Source organism: Equus asinus, unplaced genomic scaffold (assembly GCF_041296235.1).
Source record: "Equus asinus isolate D_3611 breed Donkey unplaced genomic scaffold, EquAss-T2T_v2 contig_193, whole genome shotgun sequence".
In the NCBI taxonomy this organism is placed as follows: domain Eukaryota; kingdom Metazoa; phylum Chordata; class Mammalia; order Perissodactyla; family Equidae; genus Equus; species Equus asinus.
Window position 1 is genome coordinate 322,492 of NW_027224842.1, and position 13,068 is coordinate 335,559.

At 38.1% G+C, this 13,068-nt stretch overlaps 1 protein-coding gene across 1 annotated transcript in view; it reads left to right on the forward strand.

Annotated features, from left to right (window-relative positions):
- Positions 1-13,068, forward strand: part of LOC139043178 (centromere-associated protein E-like) — a 34,678-nt gene that overhangs the window by 6,798 nt on the left and 14,812 nt on the right. The window contains exons 3-7 of the mRNA XM_070503461.1: positions 2,541-2,648; positions 5,788-6,006; positions 7,926-8,123; positions 9,027-9,230; positions 11,099-11,317. Coding sequence (XP_070359562.1) covers positions 2,541-2,648; positions 5,788-6,006; positions 7,926-8,123; positions 9,027-9,230; positions 11,099-11,317 — 948 coding nt within the window. The remainder of the gene's footprint in view (positions 1-2,540; positions 2,649-5,787; positions 6,007-7,925; positions 8,124-9,026; positions 9,231-11,098; positions 11,318-13,068) is intronic.

Consider the following 13,068-nt stretch of genomic DNA (forward strand, 5'->3'; position numbering starts at 1 on the left):
TATCTCATTGTCGTTTTGATTTGCATTTCCCTGATGATTAGTGATGTCGAACATCTTTTCGTGTGCCTGTTGGCCATCTGGATATCGTCTTTGAAAAATGTCTGTTCGTATCCTCTGCCCATTTTTTTATTGGATTATTCTTTTTTCTTGTTAATGAGTTGTATGAGCTCTTTATATATTTTGGAAAGTAACGCCTTGTCAGATGTATGATTTGCAAATGTTTTCTTCCCATTGGTAGGTTGTCTTTTCGTTTTGCTGATGGTTTCCTTTGCATTGCAGAAGCTCTTTAGTCTGATGTAATCCCATTTCTTTATTTTGTCTTTTGATTCCCTTGCCTGTAGAGACATGGTATTCAGAAAGATACTACTAAGACCTACGTCAAATCTGTACTGCCTATATGTTCTTCTAAGAGTTTTATGGTTTCAGGTCTTACGTTCAAGTCTTTAATCAATTTAGAGTTAATTTTTGTGTATCATGTGAGACAATGGTCTACATTCATTCTTTTGCATGTGGCTGTCCAATTTTCCCAACACTATTAATTGAAGAGATTTTCCTTTCTTCATTGTGTGTTCTTGCCTCCTTTGTTGAAGATTAGCTGTCCCTTGATGTGTGGTTTTACTTCTGGGCTTTCAATTCTGTTCCATTGATCTGTATATCTGGGTTTTTTATGCCAGTACCATGCTGTTTTGACTACTACAGCTTTGTAGTATATTTTGAGTTCAGGGAGCATGATACATCCAAATATTGTTTCTTTTTTCCCCCCTCAGAATTGCTTTGGCTATTCAGTGTCATTTGTTTTTCCATATAAATTTTAAGATTCTTTTTTCTCTTTTCATGAAGAATGTCATTGGTATTCCATTCGGGTTTGCATTAAGTCTGTAGGTTGATCTGTAGATCAATCTGTAGATTGATTTAGGTAATATGGACATTTTAACTGTGTTTATTCTTCCAATGCGTGGGAATGGAATATCTTTCCATTTCTTTGTCTTCTTTGAGTTGTTTCATTAATGTCATAGTTTTTGGAGTATATGGCATTCACCTCCTTGGTTAAATTTATTCCAAGTATTTTATTCTTTTTTGTTGCAGTTGTAAATGGGATTATAGTCTTGACTTCTCTTTCTGGTGGTCCATTACTAGTGTATAGGAATGCAACTGATTTTGTGTGTGTGAGGAAGACTGGCCTTGAGATAACGTATTTTGCCAATCTTCCTCTTTTATTTTCTCCCCAAAGCCCCAGTACATAGTTGTATATCCTAGTTGTAAATAGTTCTAGTTCTTCTATTTGGGATGCCACCACAGCATGGCCTGATGAGCGGTGTGTAGGTCCACGCCCAGGATCCCAACTGGCAAACTGCAGGCCCCCGTTATGGAGTGAAATGCAAATGATTTTTGAATGTTGATTTTGTACTCTGCAGCTTTACTGTATTCGTTGATTATTTCTAATAGTTTTTTGTTGGATTCTTTACAGTTTTCTGTATATAGAATCATGTCAACCACAAATAGTGACAGTTTTAATTCTTCCTTTCCTTTTTGGATACCTATTATTTCTTTTTCTTGCCTTACTTGTTTGGCTAAAATTCCCAGTACTATGTTGAAGAAGAGTGGCAAGAGTGGGCACCCTTGTCTTGTTCCTGTTCTCAGAGGAATGGCTTTCACTTTTTGACCATTGTGTGTGATGTTGGCGGTGGGTTGGTCATATATGGCCTTTGTAATGTTGAGGTACTTTCCCTCTATACCCATTTTATTGAGAGTTTTTATCATAAATGGATATTGGAAAAGAAATTGAACTGAATCCTCTAAAAAGTAATGTAAACTTCAGATCAATAAGAAAGTTTATGAAATCTATAAAAATCTTTTTCATTCTCATATTTCAATAGTGAAGAAAGAATAAAGTGGAAAACAGTATCATTTGCAATCTCAATAGAAACATCAGACACTTGGGAATCATATTTATGTGGACCCTAACTAAATTTATAAAGAGATTTAATTCATTCAACCAATAATCATTGAACAATTAGTCTTCTGGGTACTGCAGTAAATAAGATAAACAAATGGGAGAAAATGTTTTGTTTTGTACTTGTAGTCAGAAATACAAAATGTAGGCAGGGTATGAATTTTCTGGTCCAAGGTGCTGGGAAGAATATATGAATGGAGCTTGGAGCACCATGGACAGTACAGACAGTCGTGCTAGCATGTTTAGTTGGCAATAATTATTCTACTGCAGAGATCTGGAAGAGTAGGAACCAGAGATAAATCTAAAACCTAATTTGCAGCTATGAAGGTTACAGGAACAGATTCTGTCTCCAAAAAATATGTGGTTCTCCCACTTTTTTCCCCAATGAGTTGAGGTTACTCACTAAAAGACTTCATGATACTATTATTCATTTTCTGACCATTTTTTACATTTTTTTGTGTTACAAGTATAATATTTGATTCCATTATTGAAATAATGTACAATGTGTAATTGAAAAAGTAAATGATTAGACATTATATATGAATGGAGTTATAGCTGAAGCCTTGTTTATTTCTTTCCATCCAAGCAGGACCAACAGAACATCAAAGAGGTATTAAAATATGAAAAAATGTTGCTATGTGATGGAAAACAGCACCTTACAGAAAGCCTGAGAGAAAAGTGCTTTAGGATAAAAGTAAGTGCCCCTGTTCAAATTACAAATAAATATTGGGGCCCTTCCAAAGGCCTGAGGAGTCACAGGCACCTCTATGGAATGAATAGATAATGCTCAGTATTCTTCTAAACTTCATAATCTAGTACAGATATGTGTGTGCATACATGCATACATACACAAACAAAACAGTGGGGTTTGGGGCCGGCCCTGGGGCCAAGTGGTTAAGTTTCTGCTCCCGCTTCGGCAGCCCAGGGTTTCCCCAGTTCAGATCCTGGGCACAGACATGGCACCGCTTGTCAGGCCACGCTGAGGCAGCATCCCACATAGCACAACCAGAGGTACTCACAACTAGAATATACAATTATGTACTGGGGAGGCTTTGGGGAGAAGAAGAAAAAAGATTGGCAACAGATGTTAGCTCAGGTGCCAATCTTTGAAAAAAAACAGTAGGGTTTATGATTTTGAGGCTTCACTGGAAAGGTGGTATTTCAGCAGATACCTGAAAGGAGTCAATGGTTGAGACATACAGGTATCTGGTGGAGAGCAGAACAGGCAGGGAGAACAGCAAGGACAGAGCTCCTGAGCAGAAGCTGCCTAGTGGGCTCCAGCAACATCAACAAGGGGGAAAGCTAATGAGAAACGAGGTCAGAGTTAACAGGAGGAAGCAGGCTGTGGGGCTTTTAAAAGACTTTGGGTTTTACTCTGAACGAGATGTGGATCCACTGGAGAGTTTTGACCACAAGAGAGACATGGTCTGACTTACATTTTAAAGGGATAGCTCTGATTGTTGTGTTGAAAATTAAGTGATAGCAGGAAGACTATTTGAAAGACTAATTTCAGTAATCATGCGAAGATGGTGATGGCTTGGCCCAGAGAGGTAGTAGTGGAAGCAGTGAGAAGTGTGTGGATTCTGAACATGTAGTGAGGGTAAAGCCAACAGGATTTACTGTCACCCCTATTAGAACACAAGATCCCTAAAGACTTCTGTGTGTTGTTTATGGCTGCATCACTTAGCACAGTCCTGACAGAAGTCAGCCTTCAATATGTATTTATTAAAAGTACAAATGAATGACTAGACAGTGCTGCTCCAACCATAAGGTGATTCCTCCTAAGACCAAAGGCAAGAATCCCCTCTCCAACATCCCAGATTAATGAACATCTATCTAGGTTTTCCTTAAATTATTAAAAGGAGAGCTCATTATTGTCAGAAGCCCCTTACTCTATTGTTTAGCACCCTGAACTAAATATGTTAATACCCGATTGAATGTAAAGTGTTCTTCCACCTGTGCCCTGACCAGCTTGTCACCTGTCTGGTCTCTAGAAAGTTGAGCTGCTGGGCCTGGGCCTAATGGGTGTCTGCCATACACAAGGCACTAGACTGGGTGCTTTACCTCATGAGACAGAGTTTATTGTTCCATTTATAAACAAAGAAATTGAGGCCCAGGAGGAAGTTTAGTCATTGCCCAAGGTCACACAGCTGGTAAATTGGTAAAATTAGGATTTGAAACCAAGTCTAAGTTTAAAACTTGGGTATAGAAGCATTTCTACAAATGTAATTTTATTTCCTTTAATTTATAGTGTCTGTATGTATTTTATAGGTTATATTTAGATATTATCTAACATTTTACTTAATTCCCTAGAAAACTTTGTGGAAATTATTGTAGTCTTCATTTTGTAGTTGGGAGAATGGCTCAAGGATTTCCCCAGTCAGGAAGTGACAGGGCTAGAACCTGAACTCTAACTCTGATAAAAGGTGAGAAATCTCAGATTCTAGGCAGATAATAGAACGTAGGTCATGTGATTTGTTGTCACTCGTTTTGATGCTGGCTCAGTGAGCTGAGGAGTCGAAAGAAACATTTCTTGGACTCTCAAGGTCTGGCAGTAGTGCTCTTTTATTCAGGAAGTAGCATGGAGTAGCATGGGGACAGGACCTATGGGCAGTGAAGAGCTGCAAACATGGGTTGAGGGTAGGGCTAAATTTATAAGGCATAAGTATGTGAGTTGCTTCTTTACAAGACAAAGGAAAAATTAGGTAAAAAAAGTATCAGTGCAGGTGGAGTCTGGTTATCAGGTGGTCTTATAACTTTGGGTAAGAATCAGATTGAATGAGGTCAGGATGTCCCATGCTTCTGTGAGGATGATATAGATTGGTATGTAGGCCAGGAAGCCTTGGGCTTTTCTCCCTGAGGCATCCTTGATCCTCATCAGTTTTATCTGCTCACTCACACCACCTATTGTCAACAGAAGCTAGCATTCAGCCTTGACCTACAATACATACTAGATTGAATTCATGCAAATTTCTCTTCCAACTTTGTAAATGTTCATTCAAATCATGGATGTTTAGAAGACTAAAAGAAAATGTATCAAAATGATAACAATGGTTGTTTCTGGTTTTCTTTGTTATAGCTGTTTTATAGAGGATTAGAATTGGCCACCCCAAGATATATCTCTTTGGCATGAAGATTATTTTGGGCTGGTTACTTTCAAAAACTGCAGACATGAGAGAAACTCTGAAAAGTAGAAGTTACCCTTTGTAAGAGACATTTCCATTTGTAAGGGAAATCTCCATCTGTAAAGATGTCTCCCTCTCTGTACCAGGAAGAAGGGGGATGACCTTACCTCTAGAAACTCTTATCAATGCGGAAGGCAAGGACTTAAATCTGCATAATAACCTTACTCTTGTTTACTGTACTTGTCTGGTAACCTCCCATACTGACTCCCCCTACCCACAACATCCTCCTTTGTCTTTAGCTGAAGATGATATTTAAGGTGAGAGCTTCTGCCATTTTGGTGAGTTGCTCAGTTTTCCTGGGTCTCTCCCATGTATACATGTTATAAAGCTTTGTTTAATTTTCTCCTGTTATTCTGTCTCATGTGAATTTAATTCGCTGTCCAGCCAGAAGGACCTAGAGCGTGTAGAGGAAATATCTTCCTCCCCTACAGTTTAAACTTCTTAAATTTCCACAATGATTATAATTATTTCTATAATCCAAAATCGACAATAACATTTTCTCTTTGTTTTTTATACACAAAAGTCTCAATTTATTTCTGCCCTATAGAAAGTGTTAAAGCATAAATTTTGTTACAATTCCAGAGCTAGGACTACTTATTGTTAAAGTAGAATGAATTATTAAATTGAATGAATTCTCACTGCCTTTAGGAGCTTCTGAAGAGATACACAGAGATGGATAGTCATTATGAGTGCTTAAATGGACTCTGCCTTGACTTGGAGAGGGAAATTGAAACCCAAAGAGAGCTTTCAATTAGAGTAAAAGCAAACCTCTCACTTCCACATCCACAAACCAGACAGATTCAGAAACTTCTCACTGCCAACCACAGATGTTCCATGGAGTTCCACAGAGTCATGAAGAAACTCAAGGTACCACCTGTTTTAGTAATATCTTTGTAAATATTGCCATTAATTTCAGTTACAAACCAGTATATTTAAGTCCTGCTTTGGGAGTTGGTGTATTTGCTAATTAGTACATTTGCTACTGAATTAAAGATGGCATGGGTCTGAGAATAGCATGTGCAGGATCCTCAGTGCATCTAGGACCTGCTCATTCAACAAAACCTGAGCTCTGCCTTTGGCCTTAACAATGTGTCAGGGTGCTGGGGAGACAGAGATGAGCAACCGCTAAATCTCTCCTAGTCCAGTGGGTGAGGCAGACATTTGAACAGGTGAGAAGTGCAGTAGTGGACAATGTCCTGGAGAACAAGTTGAAGACAAGACTGGACTGGAAGCTGGGCTCAAGCAGTAAAGCTTAGAGTTCATTTTAGAGATGAGGAGGGGTCACTGGACAGTTATTTTAAGTGGTGGCAGTAATGTGATCGGGTTGCCATTGTAGAGACTTCACTACAGACAAAGAAGAAATGAGTCTGCAGGGGATGATAAGCCTGGTGGCAGAGAGAAGAGACAAGAGGCAGTTACAATTGTCCTGATGAGATGTGATGGGTGACAGTACTATGGGGGAAGGATTCATAGGGATGGAAAGGATGAAAGAAGTTAAAGAAATATTTGGCAGTTTACAATAGTAGGTCCATGTGCTTGACAGTGGAGGGAGGGGAGGGAAGTTCAGACTGAGCCCCAGGATTTGGGCTTAGCCGGGTTTGTGGATAGTGGTGCCATTAACTGATAGAAAGAAAAAACGAAAGGGAGAAGGCAGGTGAGGCAGGAGGAGAGATCTGGTGTTTAATTTGAGATGTTTTGAGATAGAAATACCTATAATGGAACATCCAGGAAGAGAAACCAAGTAGGCTTTTAGTTGTGAATCTGAGGTTTGTCAGGAGAAAAATCAGGACCACAGATAAAGATGTGGGATCCATCAGCATTTGGTGATAGATAGTACAACAGGTGTGAATGAGGCCACCCAGAAGCATAATAGAGTGAAGATAAAAGAGAACTCTGGAAAAGATCAGTTCTCAAGAGGCAGTAGCAGAAAAGAGAGCAACACATGAGTTTGAGGTTGGAAAAGTCAGAGAGATAAGAGAGAACTGAGCAAAAGTGCCATTGGTCAAGTCAGTGGAGGAGAGTGTGTCCAAGATGAAGTGGTCAAGAGTGGCAGATGCTTCAGACAGCCAGAACATGAATGAAGAGATCCCCTCAATTGTTGACAATAGAGCTTACTGGTGACCTTTGTCAGAGCAGTTTTAGTTGAGTGGTTAGGAAAGAGGCCAGATTGTAAATTGTTAAGGAATGGTGGAAGTTGAGGAAGTAGGAAGCGGTATCTTCCCTACCTAGGTAGATTGCCCCTCAGGCTCTAATAGTCTTCAAAAGCCTAACAATCAGATATCCAGAACTTATTCATGAGGTCCATAGAACCAGGGCATTCAAATTCTTGTCCCCTTTAAGCCACACTTGACAGGTAAGTCCTGAGGCAGGGCACACTCACGTTGGCCACCCAGCTGACATAGGCAGGAGAGGATGTTGAAATGAATCTCACTGGGAAAACTGCGTGATATAATTAACCAAAAGGAGGCAATAGAAAAAGGTGGGTTTATAGGGAAAGGCATCATGTTACATTGTAAACATATTGAATCTGAGGTAACTGTAGGACATCCCTGAGGTAGCTCCAGAAGGAAGTCAGAAATAAGAAACTAGAGGTCTGGAAGTCACTCTCCGAAGACGCTGAGAGTAGAAACTTGGGAATAGAGAGAGGTTCTTCCCTTCTTCCTCACTCCTCAGAGGATAGAGACAAACAAGACAAGCCGCCCCACCTCTTAGTCTTGAGAGTTTAGAACTTCCTCTAAACGTGATAAAAGTTTCATTTCCCAATTTGTTTCATGTTTTCCTGCAAGTATGTGTTAAGCCATGTTACAAAGATAAAGGAAGAACAACATGAATCCATCAGTAAACTTGAAATGGTTTTTATTGATGAAGTGGAAAAGCAAAATGAACTGCTAAGTAAAATGCAGCATCTTCAACAAGATGATGATGTACCATCCAGAGAATTAGGGGACCTCCAGTTGAGCCAGAAAATGGATCTACATATTGAGGTATGATTTATTTAAAATGGATTTAATTAGATTTTAAGTCTTTTTATCAAATAGAAAGGTACCTCTTCATGTGCTTAGAGTCATTTTCATTTATGAAATTAAAAACAGCTTGCAGAGGGGCCAGCCTGGTGGCGTAGCAAGTGGGTTCCTGTGCTCTGCTTTGGCAGCCTGGGGTTCGCTGATTCAGATCCTAGGCGTGGACCTGGCACTGCTCGTCAGGCCATGCTGTGGCAGTGTCCCACAGAGAAGAACCAGAAGGACCTAGAACTAGGATATACAACTATGTACTACTGGGGCTTTGGGGAGAAAAAAAATAGGTTGCAGGATGACAGCTGGCCAGATGTAAAGAGTGCCAAGTCATAGACTAGCCTCCTTTCAGAACTACACAGATATAGAAAAGTAGACTTAATATCAGCAAGTAGGATTTCTTGGAAGGCCAGAATAAGTTTCCAAATGCCTTCTAAAACTTCCTAGATCTGTGACTGGGAGTCACAGACATTTGTATTGTAGCAACCCCACATGGAGTGTCCTGCTCTCACCCAGCAGTGTGAGGCCCCTGCAGTTCCCAGTATGCATGCAAGGCCTGCTGTATGCACAGAAAAGCTGCATCCAGAAGCACTTCAGACACTGTCACAGATTCATAGTTTCGAACAGGTTTTAAAAATGCCAAAAGGCAGAATTTGTAGATGTGCCTCTGTTACATAGCCTATACTGCCAAAATTTTATTATTTAAATTAGAATTATATTTCTAATATAATGAGGATAAATTAGAATTATGTTTACTTCAAAATATTAGAAGTGAAAGTTCAGTAAGGTTATTTTCCCCTTTTTATGATATTTGTCTGATATTTAGATAAAAACTTTCCTAAGATTCAGGAGATTCAATGCTTATTTTTCACACAGGAAATTCTCAAAGATTTTTCGGAATGTGACTTCCACAGCGTAAAGATGGAATTTCAACAAGTACTGAGTAATAGGAAAGAAATGACCCAGTTTTTGGAAGAGTGGTTGAATACTCATTTTGATATAGAAAAGCTTAAAAATGGCATCCAGAAAGAAAATGATAGGATTTGTGAAGTGAATATCTTTTATAATAAAAAGATAATTGTAAGTAGTACTTTTTTTGTGCTCATTCTTTTTTTTTGTTTGCTTTAATTTTTCTGCCTCATTCTTAAAAAGACTTAGAGCAACTTAATTTTAAGTATATTTTCTTTCATTTATTTGTATATGCTTCTTTATTTTTTTATTTGAAAAAGAGTGACTGTAAATGTGTTCTTCCTCTAACACATTTTGCTTCCTTAAGGTAATTAAATATATCAACTTGTAAAGAAGATAATAAAATGTTGCAGTATAACAATCCATTTCCACTGGTGAAACCTCAAATCTTGCCATTTTCCTCTGTCCTTTCTCGCTTCCGTAGGACCCGAGCCTTTTCCCCCAAGTATCCTCAAACAAGGTGAGATGCTAGCCTGTTTCAGGGCTGTGGGCAGCACCTGTGGTCAAGCCAAAGACAGCTCTAGTCCACTAATTAGTGAGGCCTTGTGCTTCTCACCTCGGTGCTGTTGCTATCATACGTGCTGATCCTTCAACTGTGAGGTTCAAACATGTGGTTTGTATCATTGTTCCCAAGGTGACCAGCCCTTGTGGACAGATTCATATGAACCAAGATTGCTTGAGATCAGTTTTATTAATTTGTTTTACTTTCCACTGATGAGAAGATTCATTCGGCTTTCTGAAGTAATCTCTACCTCATACACCTGGTAAAATTGTCATTAATCAGAAAGTTGCTTGTTATATAGGCAGTTGGAGCAAAGGGAGCTAGATTAATATTATAGCTCCTAAGATTGGTTTTATATTTCATTTGTTTGGGTAGTTCTTTCCTGACACTTTAATTTCATCTGGAAACTATACTTAAATCACATTGAAATGTAGATAACATTTTTAAAAAAGGTTTTCCTGTGGATAGTGAATCCCATTTGTCGAATACCCCAAGCTAGCAAAACAGTAAATGAGCTTTTAAAATAAAAAAAAATGGTCCACAATCAATGAAGAAAAGCATAAAACCAGTGTTTGGGATAAGATAATTTCCATATAATTCAGTGTTTTTCTCATAATATTGAGGGCTCACTTGTGGTTAGAAAGTAGAGATTTCTGCTCTGTGGATCAGCATGGATATGTGGCTTCTTCCACCATCTGAGCATAGCAATTGATAACTTGGTGTGGTGTGGGGTCAGTAGTCCAGAACCAAGGAGAGTCCAGGGTGCCAGCAAGAACACAACTAATTTAGGATCCGCATCTCACAGAACTACCATAAAGCCACAAAGAAAGATACAGGTAAGGCCAAGAAGGCATTCATGATGAGAGCAAAAAGTACATCCCATAGGAATAGGAAGTAAAAAGATGATAGAAGCAATTTCAGAGTGAATCAGCCTTTGATGTAACGAGGGTATGGATTGGCTGTTACTCCCTGCACGGAAATAGAAGATTTTCAGATTACGAAAAGTCAGTAAATTTTTTTCCTTATAAACACTGAGGTTTGAAATGAAAGAGGAAAATAGATTGTTATTAAGTTTACTGGGTATGCTCTGCTATTAGATGTCAGTTAATGTTTATATATGACATTATATATGTCATAACATACATAATGATTTTAACCTGACCAGTTCTTCAGATTCCTCTTCATATGTCAGTGCTGATCTAATAGAATGAGATTATCATCTTGCAGATCAATATGAATCCTCTCTAGTCCTTATTCTTCTTTTATTCTCATAATCAATATCCAGCATCTTCTGAAATGTCAGGAACTGGTGCAAGCCACAAAGAATGTTCACATTCTTTTAAAGTACTATTCTAGAATGTTCTGAATAATGAATTTCAACATATGCCTTGTCCTAGAACTCTAGTATTTTCCATAGTGGTTTTTTTAATACGTAATTCATTTTAGAAGCTATAGTGTTGTCTTTACTACTCAATAGGCTATAATGAATGAATCAACAGAGTTTGAGGAAAGAAATGTGACCATCACCAAAGAATGGGAACATGACCTGAAATCAGTGAAAGAGAAAAATGAAAAACTGTTGAAAAACTATCAAACTTTGAAGATCTCTCGAACATCTGGTGCCCTTGTTAATCCTACTACACAAGGCGATAAGAATCTTCATGTCACATCAAGAGCTACACAACTAACCACAGAGGTATGAGATTTCTTATAAGATGTTTTTCAATTTGCAGCTTCATTGTAGAGTTAAAGATGTATCATATGTAACATTTCAGAGCAAAATCACAGTATTGAAGGTATTAGGGAACATGCATGATGGACTTGTTTTTTAAATATAGTTCTATTGGGGCGCTCACTCAACTAATTATAAAGCTACATGTTACATAAGATCTTACCTTTGAATTATAAAATAGAAGTAACTCATGCCTTAATTTGATTAATAGGTATGTATACCACTTAAGGTGTTATTACCATACATTATAAGTTTTCTAAATCATGTGACTTTCTATTAAATTATAATCTATGTCTATAGTACCAAACTAGTTTAGAGAGAAAGAGCAATTTAGCTTTTCTCTAATTATCATCAGTGTCTTTAATATTGGTTAATGTGATCAAAACGAAAATGGAAGAGGCTAAAAGTATAATAAATTTCTTATACAGATTAACCTGTGCCCAAGAATCAGTACATTATTTGAATAATCCAATAACTGTATTAACTGCCCTTACTTGGGAATCTGTACAGCAAACACGCTGTTTTATTTTGTTAGCACACACGTCTTAGTGGGGAACCCGAGTGAATTACAACTTAGCATTTTTACCAAAATAAATATTTATAATAAAACATCAACTGCCAGTTTAATAATTATTACTAGTGGAAACTAGAAGATCACTAATATAGAGTTTATTGATTTGCTGATCACTACAGACCTCAGTCAGCTGTAGAGGTAAAAATAGTGGAAATATGAAACCCATCTTCCAAAGCAATAAGATAAACAAGCACAAGGAAATCCCATTTTCAATGACCCCAGGAAATACCCCATCAGATAATAAATCGTATGTTATTAGTTTGATAATTAGGCCAAATCAGAGTAGCACAGAGCAGGTCAGTGATGTGGAGGTAGAGCAGTGGGGCAGGCAGAGAGTTGGGCAGTCCACCCAAACAAGTAGGAGAATTCAGTGCATGACAGTAGGAGCAGTCAACTCAGGGGGGAAAGATAGTCTGCTTAATGTTTGAATCAGAACAACCAACTAGCCATCTTAGAAGAATAAGTCTGGACTCCTACCTCATTCATTAAACAAAAGTAAATTCCAGGTGGACCAAAAAGAAACGTTTTCCAGGAAAACCTGCATGTGTGTATATGTGAACAGTCTTATATTATGAACAAATTAAGATATTTTTGTACTTATAAAAAACTGGAAATAACCTAAATGTTCATTAGTAGGTGACAGGTTAACTAGTTTATAGTACCTCCATGAAATAGGATATATTTACCCATGAAAACAAAAATGCGAGAGATCTATGTGTTGATAATGAAAAGATCTGGAAAATATATTATCAAGTGAAAATAAAATTTTTAATTTTTTAAAAAGCAGGAGGCCAGCCCCATGGCATAGTGGTTAAGTTTGCATGCTCTACTTCGGCGGCCCAGTTCATGGTTCAGATCCCAGGCACGGACCTACACCACTCATTGGCAGCCATGATGTGGCAGCAATCCACATATAAAATGGAGGAAGATTGACATAGATATTAGCTCAGGGCTAATCTTCCTCAAGCAAAAAAAGAGGAAGTTAGCTCAGGGCTCATCTTCCTCAGCAATAAAAACCCACAAAAAACCAGAAGTATATATTTATTGTTGTTATGTGCTGTAGAGTCAGCTCTGATTCCTGGCAACTCTATGAATGAGTGATGTCCAATATCCTGTCCTCAAGAGCCCTACTCAGCTCCTG